General features: G+C 44.1%; 1 protein-coding gene across 1 annotated transcript in view; it reads right to left on the bottom strand.

The window, feature by feature from the left end:
* malrd1 (MAM and LDL receptor class A domain containing 1) overlaps positions 1-22,062 on the bottom strand; it is a 499,008-nt gene that overhangs the window by 44,622 nt on the left and 432,324 nt on the right. The window contains exons 33-35 of the mRNA XM_038796452.1: positions 19,417-19,545; positions 12,670-12,795; positions 12,491-12,557 (exon numbers count right to left, since the gene is read on the bottom strand). Of these exons, the coding sequence (XP_038652380.1) occupies positions 12,491-12,557; positions 12,670-12,795; positions 19,417-19,545 (322 nt within the window). The remainder of the gene's footprint in view (positions 1-12,490; positions 12,558-12,669; positions 12,796-19,416; positions 19,546-22,062) is intronic.

Raw genomic sequence — 22,062 nt, 5'->3', positions numbered from 1 at the left:
TTAACCCAGAAGTGGGTGGGTACTTGCCAACTGGGGAGCGCAATGATCAAATCTGTGCAAGTTTGCTTATGGGCTCCTGGGAATGGGATTGGTATTCCTACTCAAAAGGCACTCAGTGGGACCCAGCATCAAGAGTCATCCACTATCCTGGCTGCGAAGCCCCTGTAACGTCCTTCCAGCTATCAGACACCACTGGCATCTAACGACAATCTGAGGTCTTGGGCAGTTGTCAGACCAGCAGCAACCATTGCTCCAACAGTGCCATTCAATAGAGCTGCCGGCTTCTGGTTGACTGGCAGTCCCGGTGGGTGGGACTTCCACCCACCGGGATGCTGGGGAAAGTCTGACCATCGACCTACCAAGTGCTTGGGTGGAACAAGATGTGGCTGACTGCCTGGGCTGTTAGTGGCAGACCCAGAGGCAGACAATGAAACACACAGTGCTGCGGTGTGGGGCCTCAGCCAATGGGGTGGCCCCATACTGAGAGGTGACTATGGTGTGGGAGCACCAGTCAGAGGCTGGTAGCACATATTTGCTGATTGGCTCAATGAGCCTATCAGCAGGCAATACAGAAAAACATCAGGCTCTGATTGGTGGACCTTTGGAGCGGGAAAACGGTTTGCCAAACTTTGAGAGGTGGTGGAAGCTTAGAGCAGTTCAGACAGATCTCCTAAATTGGGGTGAAGTTTCTGAACTTTCATTGAGTGAAGCAGAAGCTAGGTTGCTGACATTTGGCCAGGTGGACAGGCTCAAACAAAAGTGAGGTCACCAACCTAAAATTGAAGGGGGGGGGGGGGGGGGTGAGTCTGCAAAACCTGCAGCAAGGCTCTGATCAACAGATGTTGAGGGGAGCAACAGGGCAACTCTTGACCTCCAGGCCAGGGCTGAGGAGGGCGGGCAACCAACCATTCAAAGAACAGATGCCAGGTCAGATAAAGCAAGCGCCCAGTGGTAGCCAGCGGTGGGCAGTCAGGAGATGGGAAGGTCAGGCAACTGCCGGTATCTTAGGGAGCAGTGGCCAGCAGGGCAACTCCACCAGAGGCCAAGGCTGAGGGGGATGGCTGGGCGAGAGAGTAGAGGCCAGGCCAGATAGTTAGGTAACTAGCAGCCAGCCAGCAGTGCCCGTGGTTGTTGAGGCCTGGCTACCTGAGTGAGAGCCGAGAGATGAGCAGTTGTGAGGTACGAAGGCCAGGCAATCACCGTTTTGGGGTTTTCGGGGAGCGGCGGGGTGACTCGAACAGAGCCAAACATCAGGGTTAAGTGTGAGAGCTGGGCTGCAACCGGACTGGCGAGGGCGAAAGAGCAAATGCCATGTCTAATAGCCATCAGCATTCAGGCAGCCAGCCCGACGCACATACGTCCCTCAAGGCTCAGCAATTCAAGCTAGTGGTGTGAGCAGTCAGGAGGTATGAGGTAGGCAGGCAGCAGAATTGAGGTTTTCGTGGAGCAGCGCAGTAGCTCAACTAGAGTCCAGTGCAAGGCAACTACCAGATCAGAGGGGACGAGAGCAGGAGCAAGGCTAGATAACAGGCAGGGACCCTGCAATGAGGGAGAGCACAGGGTCCCCAAAAGTGTAAGTCTGCCTCTGGGTAGAATGTTCTGCTCTGTGGGTTCCACACCACCTTCATGACACTACTTCCTTGCTTCAACCCAGTTGTGTAAAATCTTGGGTTATGCTTTACCAAAATCTGTACGAATGTGGGACTCACACCTCAATTTTCACAATATATTGTGATTTGTTATTTTAATACATGGTTCGACTTGTAATTTTAATAAATATTTGAATACTTGGCCAGTGAAAGACAACTCTGGTGCAGGCCAAAAGTAGATCCTGAGAGGGAAAAGTACTGTAACTTTATTTATTCTTTTCTGGGATGTGGTTGTTGCTGGCAATGTCAGCATTTGTTGCCCATCGCTAATTTGTTTGTTATTTGTTTGTATTTACAGCACAGAAGGAGGCCATTCGACCTATCATGTCTGCACCGGTTCCCACCCAGCTAGTTCCATTCCCTAGCCCTCCGTAACCCTCTAAATTCATTACTTTCAAATAAATATCAGCTCTCTTTTGAAACCTCCTATGGAATCCACCTCCACCATTCTCCCAGGCAGCGCTCTGAGTAATGAAGTTTCTACTCACCTCACTCTGAGCTCTCTTGCTGATCATCTTGAAATTGTGACTCCTAGTCACTGACATACCAACTAGTGGAAACAGAATATACTTCTTTACCCTGTCAAAATTGTTCATAATTTTGTACATCTCAATAAGGTCATCTCTTAATCTTCTCTGCTCCAAGAAGAACAAGTCTAATATCTCCAATCTTTCCTGGTGTCTAAAATTCCTCATTCCTGGTATCATTCTAGTAAATCTCCCTGCACTCTCTCCAGGGCTTTAACATCCTTTCTTAAATAAAGTGCCAGAACTGAACACAAGACACCAAATGTGGTTTGACCAATGATTTGTAGAGGTGTAGCATCACTTCCTTGCTTTTATACCCTATGCCTCTATTTATAAACCCAAGGAAGCTATCTGCCTTCTTAACAAATGTTTTACCGTGCTGGCTGTCTTCAGAGAATTATGCATTTGAACCCTGAGATCCCTCTGCTCCTGTACTCCCCTCAAAGTTGAATTCGCTGCATTGAAATTAATCTGCCAGGTGTCTGCCCATTTGACCAACTTGTCAATATCCCTCTGAAGTTTCTCAGCATCACCCTCACAATTCACTATTCTCCCTCGGTTACTATCATCAGCAAATTTAGAGATTTTGCCCTCAACAACCACTTCTAAATCATTTATGTAAATCAGAAAAAGCAAGGGTCCCAACACTGAGCCCTGGGGCACACCACTTTCAACTCATCTCCAGTCTGAGAAATGCCCATCTATACTTACCCCCTGTTTCCTATCACTTAGCCAACTTCTAATCCATGCTGTAATCAATCACAAACATTTTTAATTCGCTAACCAACCTGCCTTGTAGCACTGCATCAAATGCTTTCTGAAAGTCCAAATATACAACATCCACGGCACTACCTTCTTCCACTGCCTGTGTCATTTCATCAAAGAACTCAACTAAATTTGTCAGACATGACCTGCCTTTGATAAAACCATGCTAACTGTCTTGCTAGGTCATTTGAAAGGGCAGTTATGAGTCAACCACATTTCTGTGGTTCTGGAGTCACATGTCGGTCTGACCAGGTAAGGATGGCAGATTTTCTTCCCAAAGGATATTTGTGAACCGGATGGATTTTTAAAACAATCAATGATAATTCCAGATTTATTAATTAAATTTAAATTCCACGGAGGGATTTGAACCCATGGGTCCAGAGCATTTACTAATCCAGCGAATTTACACTACGCCATTGTTTTTTTTTAAAGTTACAGTTTTGTGCTAATTTCTTGACCGTCCTCAAGTGGTCCCTTTAAGGTTCAGTAGAAAAGGCATACAAGACTAGATGGAGCTTGCACAGATTTGTACCTGAATTTTGCTCTGTGGTCTTGCAAATTATGTTAGAAACCAAATATGCTTCTGCAACAACACTGAAAGCCCGAAGGGAACCTATTTCAACTGGCGTGACTAGCTTACTTGCAGTGCAGGAGGTCCAGCAAAGAACAAATCTGGCAAAAATGACAAATTGCCCATCTGGAATGTAGTGAGAAAAATGCGAAATGTGCTGTAAAGGAAATTCAAAGTACCCCATGCTAAAAAATCAATTTGTTTGACATTGGAAAGAAAAGATCAGCATTACTGGATGAATATTAATGTCTCATTTTTAAGCTCTCCAGGTGCACTTTTGTAAAAGTGTCACTGATATTACAGCAGACTGCAGGGGAATCTAGTCTGATAAATTGCAAAAAACTGTAAGGGACTATTTTTTCACAAATCCTTGGCGACAGCATCAAATATAAATCTTACACCAATAACTCAATGTGTCACAAGATAAATGGTTTCTACCTTCCATATAAAATATAATATATAACATAGCTACAAGTAGCTCTCCAGTGTTATTGCTCACAGATAAAATAAATTGCTCATTAATTTTCTTCTAGCGGTGTTTATTTTTATCTAACAACTGCAAATTCATCTTTGTTTTCTCTCTCAGTCTTTGTATTTCACTTTCATTCTTTCTGAAAAGACACATGCTATCAAAGATTTTCATCTTGCACTTATCAGGAAAGCTCACGAGAAATTCCCAACAGTAACGGGGGAACAATAATTTATACAACATGAGAAGAGCATGCTGATTGGTTGGCAAGTGGACTCTGATGGGTAGAGGGTTGCCATGGAGAATTTATCAGGGAATATTTCACTGCTCAGCTTTGTCACCAGAATTCACAATAGGAAGGTTGACTCTGTTGATCAAGACATTGAATCGCGGAATGACTGCACTCTAAGCTTTTGTTTAGTTGGGAAAGGGGCAAACTGTAGACATTTTCCCTCTTTCTGCATAGAACAGGCCCCTGTCTGTGAATATATGTGGCTTCTAGTATGCATAAGGGAGCCACACGGCGGGCCTGGCTGATAAATTGAAATTGGTTTTCAGTGTAATTCTTATTACAATCAGGATTGTTTCATGTAAGATGTCTCAATAACTTGAGCAACAGGTGAAGCTAGCCATTGCATGCTGTTACTATGCAGTAGAAACACGAATGGTATTCTCCATTAAGTGAAAGTGTTGGGATCCATTGGGAAAATGTTATTGTGCATTCAAAACTAAAGAAAAAAGTGTTTGGAAACTCATAGTGGATACTGGGTGAGTGACTATGAAGGATAAATGAAGGAGGATAGGGAATATGATGTTCGATTGAGAAGACGTTAAGGATATGGGGCATCATAAAGAGGGCATGGGGAATCTGAGGGGGCATGGAGGGTTCATGGGATGAGGGAGTGAGGATTAGGGGCCAAAAGAACAATATAGAGATCTGGGCTGATGTTCCAGAGAACCAAAACTTGGTTTTAACTAGTCCACCTTGTCACCCACATTCCTCCGATGCTACACCGGGAGTCGGATAATCCGAATCCTGCCCCCCCATGTCTCTCGGGGATGAAAATATGATGAACATGGAAGAAATTATATGCTCATCTTTCCAAAGTTTGAAAAGCCCAAGTCACACTTCCCAAGCCCAGCATAAAAAAGCAATGCAAGGGTTAGCTTTTCATGTAAAGGAAAAGCAAGGAGAGATGATTGCCTCGTGAAAGCAGTTGTAATTTGTGATTCAGAATGGATTGGATGAGACTGAAGGAAAAAGGGGGAAAAGATAATATAACAATAATAATCTTTTTATTGTCACAAGTAGGCTGGCATTAACACTGCAATGAAGTTACTGTGAAACGCTTCCAGCTCTGCCAATGGCCATGGTCATTACTCGGGCCCTGCCCATGCTGTCAAGTATGCTTCCTTCCATGGAGGAGAGGGTGTGCAGGTGGGCTTGATCTTCTCTGGTGAAAGCCTCTTGGTGAAGCTTGTGCACACTTTCTTCCTCAAGAACGAAGTGTGTGTGAATGATAGTCTAGCAAGAATTGAGATTCTGGAATAGTTGCCCTGCAGCATGCAGGATGTAAGTTGTGGGAAAGTGAAGGGTCTAGTAGCATTGAATGTTTGTAAATGAGAGGCAGTGGAATGTAATGTGTTGCAGAGCTAAAGAAATTGGAACAGGAGAATATTGTGAACAGTGAGACTGGAAGTGGTGGAGGTGTGAGTGGAGAGTAAAGTGAAGTATTTTTACCCTGTACCTCTAGTGAGGTCATGGAATGTTTTACTGCATTGTAGCCATGCCCTGGCAGCTAATCTCTTGGCATTGCCCAACTCTGTGACCGTTTCCTCTTTTTAGTTGGGAGCATTCGCCTCCTGTCCAACACCAGGATCAGAGTCTTCAACATGGCATGCCCTGTCTGAACCACTTGCTCTCGGGATCCGAGACTGCATCACACCTTTAAGAGTGCTGGATTTAGTCAACCGAACAAGGGTCCCGCCCGCTGATCAGAGAAGTGACGAGGAACCGCAATCAATTCCATGGTGGAATCCCAACAATGTTCAAGGCACTTAAAGTGGCAACCGTAGGGCCTTCCCTGGGATTTAGCACCTCAGCGGTCGAGGTCCAATCAGAGTCCAATCTATTGCTGGGGGAATCGACGGTATAGTGGTATTGTTACTGGACTTCCTATCCAGAGGTACAGGTTAATATTCTGGGGACACAGGTTCATTTCCCACCACTTCAGCTGGTTGAATTTGAATTTGAATTGAATTAATAATCTGGAAGATAAAGTTAGTCTTAGTAACGGTGACCATGAAATGATTGTTGAAAAATCCATCTGGTTCACTAATGTCCTTTTAGGGAGGGAAATCTGCCATTCGTACCTAGTTGGACTCACAATAATGTGATTGACTCTTAACTGCTCTCTGAAATGGTGTGGCAAGCCACTCAGTTCAAGGGCAATTAGTCATAGGCAACAAATACTGGTCCAGCCAGTGATGTCCGCATCCCATGAAAGAAAATATATCAGGAGTGCTGGAATCTGCCTATGATGGAACACCCAGGATTGCTGAGTGACCCCAGACGATTGGTGTGCAAGAGTAGACCGGAATCACGGAGCAGTCTTTGGAAGGCACGGAAGAGCTATGCAGCTCCTGCCTAATCCCCGAGCAACCACTGAAGTGTAGTGTGATCAGGGATCAATGGGTGTCAATTGGCTTATCATCCCACCTCTGTCAGCAATTGGGAGCAGTTTTCCCATCACTGGGAGGCTGATGCAAGACCTCTCTTGCGATGAATTGGACGCAGCCATGATTCCCACTGCAACAACTGGAGTAAACCCAGCCCAAGGTGGTAGTTTCTGCAGCCTTGCCCTGCCAACCCTTCTCACCAAATAGAGAGGCAGCCAATGAACAGCATAATTGTGAAGAGAACCAATAAGAATGAAAAATGCCTCTCTTCAGTAAACTCGAATCCTATGACATTAGCGGAGAAGGTTGGGCCTAATACACAGGCACATGCGTTACTTCTTTTGGGCTAATAACCTTGTGAGATATCAGAAGCATCCTGCTGACAGCATTTGGGGGTGCGACATTCAGTGTGATAAAAAGCTTGAACTATCCGGATGCTCCTGCCTCAGAATCTTTTGACAACCTGGTTGACCTGGTGCAAAATCATTATGACCCAAATCCTTCTTTCATCCTCAAGAGATACTGGCAGAACCCCAGGGGAAGTTATCACTGAATCTTTGACCGGATTTCAGAAACTGGCAGAACATTGTGAATTTGACCCATCCCGAACTGAGATGCTGCGAGACAGATTAGTTTGCGGAACAAACAATTTGACAACTCAAAAAAAGTAACCAGCAGAACCCAAGCTGGACTTTAGAAAAATAATTGAAATGGCTCTGGCTCTATCATAGAAAATGCAGAAAAAGGGGTTCAGGAGCTACAAGGGGCATCAAGCAACAATGTCCTCTGGTTAAGGGCCTCCAGTTAGGGGGAGGGGCCTCATGTAAAAGTGACCATTCCTCAACTGATATCGACTGTGTAAATCATCCGTCACCAAATTGGAGCTCAGCTCATGTACCCCTGCAGTTTTGGAGATATTATAACAGTCCTAACGATGCAAGGGAACCAGCTCCAAAAGGCTGCAGATTCTAGACAATGAATGTAAATGGGTACAGCCAAGGCAAAGCTATAGGAATCAGCAATACATGTGTTACTCAGGGAAGAAGCCAAGGCCAACACAGGTCCATAGCATACAGGTATACCCACTTCCAAAAGAGAGACAATGCAAATAAACTGCATCATCACGACCAAGGTTGCCCCAATAATGGTGGAATAGCTGGTAAATGTTGATCCATTGAAAATAGAGGTGGATATGGGAGCTGCGGTCTCTGTCATTGGGGAGCAGACATTTGATCGCTTCCAAACTGTGTCCAACCCTTAGAAGAGTTTAGAAGGCACAAGGTTTTAATGAGCCACCTACTAGCCAAGGACGAACCCTTGCGGATTAAGGGAACCACATCAACCTCAGTGACCAACAGGCAGCAATCAGCCCGAATTCCACTCATGATTGTGCGGGGACAAGGACCAAGCCTAATGGAGAGAGATTAGCTCTAGCGGATTAGGCTGAACTGGCTAGAGATTTTCAGGCTGGGCATGGGAGGACTGTATGAAGTCACCAGCAAATACCCTGAGGTCTTCCAGGGACAACTTGGAGAAATAAAATTTCTGTCAACCCCGATGCCACGCCTAAATATTTTAGATGTGGAGATGCCGGCGTTGGACTGGGGTGAGCACAGTAAGAAGTCTTACAACACCAGGTTAAAGTCCAACATGTTTGTTTCAAAAACTAGCCTTGAAATGTCCTTGACTGCTGAAGTGTTCTCTGACTGGAAGGGAACATTCCTGCCTGGTGATTGTCGCACAATGTCCGTTCATTCATTGTCGCAGCGTCTGCATGGTCTCGCCAATGTACCAAGCTTCGGGACATCCTTTCCTGCAGCGTATGAGGTAGACAACGTTGGCCAAGTCGCATGAGCATGTACCGCATACCTGGTGGGTGGTGTTCTCACGTGTAATGGTGGTACCCATGTCGATGATCTGGCATGTTTCAGCAGTCAAGGGCATTCAGCCTCTGATCTCCGGGTAAGCGTTCTCCAAGGCGGCCTTCAGGACGCGCGACAAGGCAGAATCGCCGAACAGAAACTTATAGCCAAGTTCCACATACGGCCTCAACCGGGACCTGGGATTCATGTTGCATTACATTCATCCCCCACCATCTGGCCTGGGCTTGCGAACTCCTACTAAATGTCCTGGTTTGAGACAATTCACACCTCTGTAACCTGGGGTTACCCCTATCTCTGGATCTGTAAAGACTCAATTACCTGCAAATGCTCGCATTCTAAGCATTGTCTGGCATCTTTGAATTTGTCTATATATATGTTTCTGGAACATACCTCTTCATTCACCTGAGGAAGGAGCAGTGCTCCGAAAGCTAGTGTTTGAAACAAACATGTTGGACTTTAACCTGGTGTTGTAAGACTTCTTACTGTAAATATTTTAGAGCAAGACCGGTTCCATATACCTTGTGGAGAAGGTAGAATCTGAGCTTGAGAGCCTGGAAAATCGAGGTATAATAAGAGCTGGTTTAAGGACAGGGATGATAAGCACTGCCCAGAGTGACCCAGAGTGGGCATCACTTGTTGTCCCTGTCCTTAAATTAGACAAATCAGTCCATCTCCGCAGGGATTGTAAGCTTACAGGCAATTGGGTTTCCAAACTGGATAGATATCCCATTCCATGAATAGAAGACCTATACCTCAAACTAGCAGGTGGCCACATGTTCACTAAGTTAACTATGAGGCACGCCTATCATCAACACGAATTAGAAAAACCTTCCTGTACGTATGTTGTGATTAACATGCACAAGGCCCGATATGAGTATATCCGATTGCCTTTCGGGGTATCGTCAGTGTGTGCCATATTCCAACGGTTCGTGGAGAACATACTCCAAGGGTTACCAAGTGGCGCTGTACTTTGATGATGTTCTGATCACGGGGACTTCAGAACAAGAGTACCTGGCAAATGTAGAAGAGGTGTTACAGTGATTTTCGAGAGCTGAGCTTTATCTGAAAAGGGAAAAATGTGTATTCCAAGCAAGCGAAGTGATCTATTTGAGATATCGGGTGGATAGAAAAGGGCTACATGCAATGGGGGACAAGGTGAGGGCCATCAGGAAAGCGCCAACTCCAAGAAACACCAAGGAATTGAATTACTTCCTGGGATGAGTAAATTATTATGGGATGTTTATCCTGAATATGGCTTCCTTTCTGACTCCCCTACATACACTACTGTGAAAGTGCCAATAATGGTCTTGGGAGGCGCCAAAAGTGGAGGCCTTTGAAAGTTAAGCAACAGCTGCTGTCAAATTTATTGGCCCATTTTGACACCAAAAAGGAAGTCATCCTGACATGTGATGCTTCTCCTTACAGGTTTAGGGCAGTACTTTCTCACTACAGGAAAGAGGGAACAGAAAGAGCAATCACCTACACTTCCAGGATCCTTTCGGATGCCAAGCAGAGGTATTCTCAAATCCTTGGTGGTCGTGTTTGATGTAAAAAAAGTTTCACTGCTACATCAATGGTACCCAGTTCATAATAGTGACTGACCCCAAGACTTTCCTGGACTTTTTGAAGTGGATACGGTAATTCTCCCCATCGCCTTCACCCAGATACAGCTCTGTTACTTGTAGGTTGTGAATATCTCTTGGAGCACTGCCCAGGAATGCAAATAGGTAATGCTGATGCCTTGAGTCGCATCCCACTGCCCACAAACCAGGCTTCCTTGCCAGCATTAGGAAATATTACAATGACCCAAAAAGTTTTCGGGATTTTACCAGTAGGTGAAAGGCAAATTAAGACCTGGACGAAAAAGAATCCAACACTGTCAAAATGGAAGAATATGATGTTGAATGGCTGAGTCCGAGGACAACTACCTGACCAAAAAAGATGAACTCATTTGAGAACTGGATCATTCTATGGAGCTCCCAGATTGTCCGGCGCCCAGGGTGGTACCCAATTCTAGTGGAGCTACGTAATGGTCGCCTTGGGGTATACAAAATGAAAATATTTGCCAGGAGCTATGCCTGGTGGCCTGGTCTCGACTCAGACATCTCAGACTTGGCTAAGCAGTGTGATTCATGCCAGGTCAATTCACAACTCCTTCCTTCAGCCTCCCTATGTCCATGGGAGTGGCCAGGCAGGCCATGGGTGCGAGTGCACGTGGACCTTGCCTAAACTTTAATGGGTTCAATATTTTATATCCTGGTAGATGTACACTCCAAATGGTGGGAGATACACTACATGGGCTCCATGACCTCCAATGCCATGATTGAAAAAATACAACTGTTTTTGCACACGTGGAATACCAGAAGTCCTGGTTCCTGACAACGGCCGTGCTTTTACCAGTCGGGTGTTCCAAAGCTTCATGCAATCCAACAGCATCAGACAAATTAGAACAGCACCTTATCAGCCATTGTCAAACGGGCTGGCAGAACGGGCGGTGTAGACCTTTAAAATCAGCATGAGAAAACAACCAGCAGCATCCATAAAGACCAAATTGGCAGGGTTTTTACTCAATTATTCTATGACAGGAATTGCCCCGGCGGAACTGTTAATGAGACGGCAGCTTTCTACGAGTCCCAACAAGAGAATCAGAAAAGAAATGATGATTCTATGAGATCTGATAGAATATTCAAGATAGGTGATCTGGTCGATGAGAGGAACACCTTTAAAGCTTCTAACATTCATTTTTTTTTCTCTTTTTTAAAATAAATTTAGAGTACCAATTATTTTTTTTCTAATTACGGGGCAATTTAGCGTGGCCAATCCACCTAACCTGCACATCTTTGGGTTGTGGGGGTGAAACCCATGCAGACATGGGGAGAATGTGCAATCTCCACACGGACAGTGTCCCATGCCGGGAATCTTCTAACGTTAATAAAGTCAGGGGGTGGGATTCTCCAGAGCCTGACGCTGAAATTGGGATCGGCGATCGGGCGGAGAATGGCTTCCGACGCTGGATTCGATGCTCCACCCCCTCCAAATCTGCGTCATCGAGATGCACGTCATGTGCAGCCGCAAGGCCGTTGGCGTGTCATCAGCCAGCCCACCTGTGATGCTCCGCCCCCGATGGGCCGAATTCACGACACCGCGGGCCACATGTGGTCCCAGTGGTTGGAAACTTGGCATGCCGGCTGCGGACAGTGTCCAGCACCACCACACTCGGCCAGGATACATGCCGCTGGTCGGAGGGCTGCTGCTAGGGCTGGGGACAGTGGTGGGGAGTGGTCAGGGGGTGGGCTGTTAGGTCGGGGTGGGAGGGTCAGGGTTCCAGCATGGTCGGCGCCATGTTTTCCGGCGTGACCGGTGCAGCTCGTTAGCCCTGTCCCGGGCCTGGCTATTCTTCAGCCGTTTTCCGCATGATCCGTGAGTGTTCCACTTGGCACCGGTGCTAGCCCCTCACCGGTACTGGATTTGGAGAGGAGTTCTCGGCAATTTTCCCGTCGTGAATCACCCGAGGATTCTCCGTTGGTGCCAGCACTTAGCCTCAGGAACAGAGAATTCCACCCAGGATAACTGGTGTCCTTGCTGACATAAAAAATGTCACCAGCATTCAGAATGATTAGCTGATCTGAAAGTATACAGTCCCCAAGCTTCCCCTCTCCTGATCTGACAATGGGACAGAATTGTCAGTATAACTCAGTGCAGCCTGCTTGCATACTAGTCAGAATGATGCTCCTCTTTCAAATGACATCTGCAACATTATAGCAGCATAAGAATACAAAGCACAAACATTTGGATTTGTAATGAGAAGAACAGATGGCTTCACAGCATTCCACAATTTGCTCTATTTTGACAATCTGCATAAATGACAGAAGGACATGAAGCATAATTTTTTTAATTTCTTATTAGACATTTACAAAGTGTCCTGTAACAAGTATACAAACACTTACTTGCACAATGCGATTCTGTTATCAATGATGCATGTTCCTCCATTTTTACAATAGGCATTGGGACATTCTACAAGAGAGTAAAATTACCAATGTCATTAAGCGACTGAGATATTCAATTAGACATTAAGAACAGAATGAAACAACTTTGTAATTGAATTGTTTCCGATTTGTTTTCCTACCCGAGCAGCTGGATTCATCAGATTTAAAATCTCCACAGTCAACGACGCCGTCACATCTCTGTGTGAGTGGAATACACTGTCTACTGGATCCACAGAGCAAAGAGCCATTGAAGCAACGTAGTGTAGCTGGAGAAAATAATTAGTCTTCATTTTAGGACAATAGGACAAATGAGACAATATTTTCTATTGATAACATAAAAATTCAATTTGGTCTTTCAAGCCCATTCTTTCAATGTATTTGGATAGAGATTGTGAAGTTCTGCTGTGGACTGAGCCTCATTAGATGTGGGGCCCAAATTTGAGCAGCGGCGTTCTAGCCCTGATTTTGATTCACACGCATCTATGAAGGTGATCTGCACCAGAGCATACACAATTTCCATAGAGGATTCTTTTCACCCAACGTCATAAAGTACCATCCACCATAAATACTCCCTGATGCTCAAACATTGTGACACAAAATATAGATGACTCCAAAGACATTGCAAATTCTGAAAATAAATTTGAACAAAGGGGAGTTTTCAATAATAAACATGCACTCTAAATATGCAGCGACTAATTTTAAAATTCAGAGACATTTGCAGCATTAAAGACAATTGAGGTAGTTGCCTATCTGCTACATGTAAGAGGAGGGATGTTACCATTGTACTTAAAATCCCATGAGCCTGTGATTACTGACACCAGTCCGGCAAAGAAAAGCAAAGTGCTGTACAATAATGAGACAAGTTGTGATGTTCTTTATGGAAGAGGTCAGCGTGATAACATGCTATCTACACGCACCATCCTACAGCAACAAGGCTAGATGTAAAGCAACAAAAATATGTCACTGGAAGTGCTTCTCCACCGAATGGGTCATCCCATTCATTTCAATATTGATGAGCATAATAAGGTTGCTAATTGAAATAAAAATTGTGGTCTTCTTTTATAATTCAATCATGCAAATGGGCATTGTTGCTGCATTGAGATTGAGATTTCAATGTAACAGTTTTATTTGTACATGAAAATGTGCAGACTTGGAATTGAAGGAGAGGTTAATCTTCTTACTAACCTCTATCTAATCCTATTTCATTGGTACAAACACATGCAAAGTTGTATTGTCTGCTAGTCTGAGTTTCTCAAATCACGTTCATTTTATGGCTCCTGTAGCCATAACCTTCCAATAACGGATCTTGTTTGTAGCTGCAAAAATGTGCCTAGGCAGCTGAAATAAGTTGAGAAATCTCTCTCGCTGTAGATACCAGAGTGTATTTTGGAGAGCTCCTCAAAACTGTAAATCTGTCCATGCCCATGTTGTTCGCAGCAAACTGAAAAAACATTGTACATTTTTATTATATTTTGTTTTATTTGCATATTTCCCATGCAGAATTGCTATTGTAGCCTTAAGAGTTAAAACAGATGGTTGGAAACTTGCATTAAAATGCAGCTAGCTGGCTATCAGCGCTAGTTTTACTGCACACTGATGCTAGGTAGGAGGCCTTGGTGTACTGGGAGCATCTCTACTGCTGGGCCAGAAGCTCTGGGTCGGAATCTAATACCAGGATTTGTCGGCCACAGGAGAACTAATCAATGTGGTTCAACAAGCTGATAATCAGCTCAGAAAACCTGCCACCCCTTCCTCAAAGGTAACAAAGCAGGGTGGGTGTGAAAATACATAAAATAATGTTGGTGTTTGGTATGTCATAAACAGCATACACATTAAATTAAAATATATTATCTGTTACACTTTTAGAAGCAGTCCTTTTAAACATTGTCCTTTTTTGAACCAAATAGCCACAGTTGATTGGCACTTGTCTGATAAGATTGTTCTTAAAATGATATTGGATAATTTCTTTATTCCTGCCTCAGTAGTTAGCTGTAGGTGAAGAAGATTGGATAAGATGATTTAAATTCCTCCAGTCCACAATTAATCTGCATCTTGAATACCTCAAACGTTTGTTTCCATGTTAACTGGTAGATTATTCCACATATTTAGTACTCTTTGAATAAAGAACTTCCATTGAAAATCTATTTGAAACGTACCATTTGTTTTGTTCCATTTATGCTGCCTTATTCTACTGCTCTAACTGACCCCCAAGTAATGTCCAGGTCTCATTCAGACCACATTCATTTTCATGCTGCCTTGGCATCAGGTCCATGTTCCTGTATTGGGTGTCACTGAGTGTGTTAGCTCTCACTGGGTGCTCTCTAATGCTTATAATGGCTTTTAGAATGTTGCTCTATTCTAGATTTCATATATTTGGTACACCCGTGATCACATATTTGGCACACCCGTGATCACATATTTGGCACACCCGTGACCTGTGTCAGTAATATCTCAGGCCTCCAGTATGCTTCCAATATTCTTTGAACCTATCAATAATGCTGCTGCTGTATCTCATGCTTTGTTTTACTTTTTAGCTCTCCATCGTAAAATCCCAAATGCTTTAATTTCTGAAAGAGCTTTAACTAGCGGAGTACTCATTCCACTATAAATTTAGATGCCTTCTTGTTCAATTTATTGTTCTCCTTGTGGTTATTGTTGACGTCCTCAAGATCCTTAATAGGTTTCCCTTGTCCACTGTCAACTCATCCACCGTACTCTTACTTTGATAAATATCCCCGAAAATCATTTTCTCTAATAGACACAACAATTTACTATTCAATTTTATTATTTTGTTTTTGAGTATCTGTTCAGGTTCCTTTAACTTCACTTTCAGAATCTTGTTTCCTCCAATTTTCTCAAATCACTTAACCCTTTGTGTGCCACTTGATGCTTTTTTAACCATCCTGCCCAAGATTTGATTGCTTAAAGCTTATTCATCTATTTTAAATAGGCTATTTACATTCCAAATCTTGGTGACATCAGTTGATGCATGTTCAGTGATGACATTTTGTCCATTGATTCAGGGTAATTCTCGCAGTGTATTTGACGTTAAGTCTGAGCTAAGCTCAAAACATGCTTCAGCTAAACATTGGCAAAACTACGTGTTTTGATCTCTACTCCGTCAACCTGCTCAACTGCCACCATAAACTAAGCTGACAGTACAACTCCACCACAAACCCAATTTGTCCTTCAGATCTTTATCCACTACCGTTATCAAGGGCGGCACGGTAGCACAGTGGTTAGCACTGTTGCTTCACAGCTCCAGGGTCCCAGGTTCGAGTCCTGGTTTGGGGTCACTGTCTGTGCGGAGTCTGCACGTCCTCTCCGTGTCTGTGTGGGTTTCCTCTGGGTGCTCCAGTTTCCTCCCACAGTCCAAGTTAGGTGGATTGGCCATGCTAAAGTGCGCTTAAGTCCAAAAGGTTTAGGTGGGGTTATTGGGTTATGGGGGTAGGGTGGAGGTAGGGTACTCTTTCCAAGGGCTGGTGCAGACACAATGGGCTGAATGGCCTTCTTCTGCACTGTAGATTCAATGATACTTGTTTTTTTTCTCTTTTGAAGGATTGCTCGCCTCTGCTTCTCTTTCTCCCCCATGTCTATTGAGATACAAACCCATTCCATTATTCAGGGATTTGCTTCAGGAAAACTCTCTGCCAGCCTCCCTACTTCTACTTCCAATGAAACCTATTTCATCCCGAATGCCGCAGCTTCATTTCTCAGCTGCAATGTTGTCACCTTCGTCCTTGATAGGTTTTACTGGCTTCAATTATCCCATTCCCCCTCAAATCGCTCCATAGTTTGTCAGCTAACTATCTCCTTGAATGAGGCCGTCACAAAATGTTTACCCGGAGCTGGACAATAAGGCAGGAAGGGAGGAGGAAAATTCACTTGAAACTATCAGATGTCATTAGTTTTTTGTTGTATGGAACAGCAGGAACAAGCAGGCTCATCAGACTGTTTCTTTGAAATATTTCTGTTTCAGTTTTCTGAAGAACCGTGTTTGGATATTTGCTGTCACTCTTTTGACATCAGATGTTGTTAAGTAATTTGACTCATTATCTGCAGATGTGTTATAATGAGCTAATATTTCAGAGTTTATCTGTGTTTTGATGATGCCTTTCATTTTCTTCATGAAATGTAATTTTGTGTACTTATATTAAGAGCATTACAGTCTGCTTATCTAGAACAAAAGAGATGAATGATGCCATCTGGAAACAGCAGAGCATAATTGGATGGTGTAATGTAAGTCAATCCCTAAAACTGAGTGACCTTGCAAAATAGAGGAAGAATTAGCCCTGCACTACAGAGTATGTAATGAACTAATTTTTCATTTAAAATAAATTTTGAATACGCAATTTTTTTCCCAAGGGGCACTTTAGCGTGGCCCATCCACCTCGACTACACATCTTTTGGATTGTGGGGGCAAAACACATGCAAACTTGGGGAAAATGTGCTAACTCCACATGGATAGTGGCCCAGAGCTGGAACCTGGGACCTCGGCGCTGTGAGGCATCAGTGCTAACCACTGCGCCACCGTGCTGCCCTAACTTGCATTGTTTCATGACACAGGTATTGCCTGTGCAACTTAAACAGATCTCCCAAATATCCTGCAGCATTTTTCCCATGAAGGATGTCCTGGTGTAGTTTGGATGAAACAATGATCCTGTAAAGCAGTCTGATGGCCAGCAACAGATCTGTATTGATACGTTCACCAGAAACTGTGTGGCTTGTACATACAAGGAAAAATCTTTTCAACTATTTCCCACGCCTCAATAACCAACCCCATGGAAAACAGTACCAAATTTGATAATTTTGGAGAAGTACAAGCAGCCCCTAAAAATCAAGGTTTTTACTTGTTTTTCGTGATCTACATTGCAAAGGGCTGGACAGGAGTTTGTTTCCAATCAGGCCACGGAGTTCCTAGGAAGCTACTGCACTCACCACCATCTAACATTGCAATACGACCAACAATCAAATGGTGTCATTGAATTATTCGATAGGGTGATCAATGACAGTCTAAGACGGAGAGGAAAATATTTAAAGGGTCCATTCATATCCTATTTTGCAAATATCGATCCACCCTGCACTCTTTGACAGGTAAGACACCAGTGGAATGTATGATAGGCTGTGTCTTTCACATGCCACGGACAGTTCTTAAGCCGTTGCCACCATTCAATAAGAATATCAGAGCAAAAGCAGAAAAAATATTGCAAAGTGACAAGGTAAAGCAAAAGTGTACTTTGACAATTTAACAGGTGCAAGAGAGCCACGATTTGAAATTGGTGATTGGGTTCACATCAAATGGCCAAATTGCAACTGTAAACTTGCATCATCTCTGTCTGGACCAAAGCAGATCAAGCAGTTTCTTGGTAACAACATTCAACTGTTGAATGACAGCACTTGATAGTGAGTAGACCAGGATACTTTGAGGACGGTGATCATGAGAATTAATTTCCTTTTCCAAAGAGCAATTGTGATATTGATCATCTGCCTCCTCACACAGAACTACAACCTCAAATTCATAATCTCAGGGTAGCTATAAGACACCTTTGCATGACAAAATCTATTTCCGAAGTAACAGGGGGATTGAGTTTAAGAGCTGCGAGGTTTTGCTGCAGCTTTATAAAACTCTAGTTAGACCGCACTTGTGTCCAGTTCTGGTCGCCTCATTATAGGAAGGATGTGGATGCTTTGGAGAGGGTACAGAGGAGATTTACCAGGACGCTGCCTGAACTGGAGGGCATGACTTATGAAGAAAGGTTGAGGGAGCTCGGGCTTTTCTTACTGGAGCGAAGAAGGCAGAGAGGTGACTTGATAGAGGTGTACAAGGTGATGAGAGGCATGGATAGAGTGGATAGCCAGAGACTTTTCCCTAAAGTGGAAATGGCTGTCATAAGGGGACAACATTTTAAGGTGATTGGAGGAAGGTATAAGGGAGATGCCAGAGGTAGGTTCTTTACACAGAGAGTGATGGGTGTGTGGAATGCACTGCCAGCAGAGGTGGTGGAGTCAGAGTCATTAGGGACATTTAAGCGACTCTTTGACAGGCACATGGACAGCAGTAAATTGAAGGGGTGTAGGTTAGGTTGATCTTAGATTAGGATAAATGGTTGGCACAACATCGTGGGCTGAAGGGCCTGTACTGTGCTGTACTGTTCTATGTTCTATGATTTGGCATTCTGCCATACAAGGATGTTATAGAAGCTTTATTTTGCCACTCACCTGTGCACCCACAGACAATTAGGCGCATAATCACTGGTCTATTTCAAATATCATAGCACATCTGCATTTCAGAATTCCCTCATTATCATCTCCCTGGTATGCCACAAGTCCAGCACCCCAAGTCAACCCCGTCCCCAGGCCTAGAAATTGTGGTGGAAATACTGCTGATGACCCATGTCGGACAGGCCTACAGTAGTGTATTGACACCTGCTGTTAATGCTCTTAATCTGCTGCACAAAGCAACATCAGACGACCCTCAGCCTCAATGGTCCTTTCCAAATGCTTGTCGGATTTGCCTTCCCATGTGCAGTTAGGCCCTCCCTCTAATTTCCAATAAATGTATGTGCTTTTGCCTGTTCTAGATGCAGGCACCATCACTGCACCCCATCATCACCCCTGAGAGAAATCCCAGGGAAATGTGAAAGGACAGAGACTGAGTATCATGGATTTGATCCCATTTTCTAGTCCTGTGCCCTTGGGGAATAAATATTTTTTCGACTAAATGGGAAGAGATCTCAGTGCCATACAATCGAAGAACAAATATTATCTTCTTTGCTGGCTGTCCTATCCCACTCCCGACCACATCCCCTTCCCCTTTAATGGCCTGAGGACCACAGGGCATTAAATTACTTTAAGCTACCGAATAGGGACAAATAACTGGAACTTACAGCAGCCAAATTCATCTTCTTTGGAAGAACAGTCTGGAACGCCATCACACCGGAGCAATGATGGAATACATTCTTTATCAGCGCATCGGAATTCTTTATCTTCACATTGGTCTTGAGGAGGTAGGGTGCCTGGAATCAGAGTCGGGCAATTTAATTAGTTTTCCATCCATACAGTCTTCTTTGCCATCACATTTCCATGATTGGTGAATGCATTCCTGTCCATCCAGGCCCTGAAGTGCACCTGGGGAACAGGTCAGTGGTGGAGGTTGAAGCCGGCCTATGAGAGGAGAGAGCAACTGTTCTGATAAAAAGGTCATCAAGCTGAAACAATGGGTTTTCAGCCTCAAGGCAGGTAGTGGGTGTCAGGAGAATTCCCAGCTCGAGCCTGTGATGATATGCATAATGTAAATTTGTACATGATGTTATGCACAATCTCCGACCACTAGATGGCATTGCAAATCCATCACGTCACCATGTGATCTGCTTGTTGGGCACTGGTCGTGCTGGGAGATAGACGTATTTGCAGTAGTTCCACGAGCTGCATGGTAGCACAGTGGTTAGCACTGCTGCTTCACTGCACCAAGGTCCCAGGTTTGATTCCCGGCTTGGGTCACTGCCTGTGCAGAGTCTGCACATTCTCCCTTTGGCTGCGTGGGTTTCCTCTGGGTGCTCCGGTTTCCTCCCACAAGTCTCGAAAGACGTGCTGTTAGGTAATATGGACATTCTGAATTCCCCCTCTGTGTACCCGAACAGGCGCTGTAATGTGGCGACTAAGGGCTTTTCACAGCAACTTCATTGCAGTGTCAATGTAAGCTTACTTGTGACAATAAAGATTATTTAAAAAAAAGAGTTAATAGTTGTTTCGTTTTAGTTGTTTGTTAGTTACTTTATACTAGTTATCTTACCACGCAGTTTGTTCTGTAATAAATTATTTCAAATGACATGTTCTGTAGTTTATCATTCACTTTGGCCAGACGACAGAACATGACAGCCCACCTCACAAAGAAGTGTCCGCAAGAACAGGATTCTCTTTGTGGGCCGGTGATGTGGGCTGCAGTCTGGTGAACCAAGCTGTAAAAAAGTTCAGAGACATACACAGGCCCTGCCCAGTGTGACGGTGGCTGTTTAAAAGGCCCACCTGGATGCTGTGGGACATTGTCCCAGTTGTAATAACACAGAAAGGGCCTCCAGTCCTTACCCCTCACATCCACTCAACGCCATGTGATCCTCATGCCCATCCATGCCAACTCAATGCCACCCACCATCCCCTTTAGGCTGTCATGTCCCCATGCCATAGCATGCCCCAAAATAATCCCCATGCCCCCTCATGCCCCTGGTGTTAAGCTATGACACATCCATGTCCATTTAACCACTATAAACTTTATGGCAACAACAAACCCTCTAGTGACAGTAGGATGTGTAAAAAAAGCTTTAAGATCAGTCATTTAATGACCACTTTCCACCTGCTTAAAATAAACTCATTTTTAATACAGCGGAATAAAATTGTAAATCATTCAGGTGCTTTAAATTATAAACAGAAACTGCCAGCACTTGAAGCCTCTTTATCTTGTGTGATTTAGCATTGTGAAATTGACAGCATAGATCAGAGAGCCAGAGCTGTCAAGCATGCAATGTTTTCCCTGGGGCACAGCTGTTTTCGTACTCTAATGGATGTCTGGGTTTTCAGTCAGTAATGCATATTGATATTTGGCTAATATCTCAGAAATCAATTAATCTTTGAAACATATTCCACCTTCCCCATTACTGGTTCCAGTGTTCCATGAATCAAAGCCCATCTCTCCCATGCCAATCTTTGAACCACGCATTTAACTCTCTAATCCTATTACCCTACTGAAATTTGCTCATGGCTCAGGTGATAATCTAGAAATTATTTAGCCCCTAGATGCTCATACTCTTTAAGCAGAACCTCTTGCCTATTCCTACTTATGTCATTGGTACCACGTCCATCAATATGTGGACCATGACAACTGGATCCTCCTCCTCCAACAGCAAGTTCTTCTCCAGCCCAGATCAAATGCACCAGGCCCTGGGGATGCAACATTCTGGATTACCTTGGCATGGGGGTATAAGGGGCACAGGGATTTCTTGAGGGGAATACCCTGGCATCGGGGGAAATTAGGGCATTGGGAATGGGTGGGGCCATAATTTGGAGGTCATGAAGAAGACCTTTTGAACTGAGTGAAGTGAGGCCATTTAAGAATCAACCACATTTCTGTGCATCTGAAACCAGATCATGTAAGGATGACAGATTTCCTTACCTAAAGTACATTAGTTAACCAGCTGCCTTTTTACAACAATTGTTTCATCAATAAACTTATAATTCCATATTTTCAATTAATTCAAATTTCACCATCCTCTGTGATGGGAGTCAAATTCAGGTCCCCACAGCATTACCCTGGTCTCTGGATTACTAGTCCAGTAACAAAAACACTACGCCACTCCCTCTCCTTGGCATTAATGGAGTAGTTTAGGGTTGGTAACCTATCACTCCTTTACCCCAACAGGATGCCCACCATTTTGCAGTTCCTGAATTACAATCTATCTGGTTGGAGGTGAGAAACAGGAAGGGAGCGGTTACCTCGTTTGGTATTTATTACAGACCTCCAAATAGTGGGGAGGAAGTAG

This window comes from Scyliorhinus canicula, chromosome 5, assembly GCF_902713615.1.
Source record: "Scyliorhinus canicula chromosome 5, sScyCan1.1, whole genome shotgun sequence".
Classification (NCBI taxonomy): Eukaryota; Metazoa; Chordata; class Chondrichthyes; order Carcharhiniformes; family Scyliorhinidae; genus Scyliorhinus; species Scyliorhinus canicula.
The sequence above is the reverse complement of the archived record's forward strand: the minus strand, read 5'-3'. Positions and strand labels throughout refer to the sequence as shown.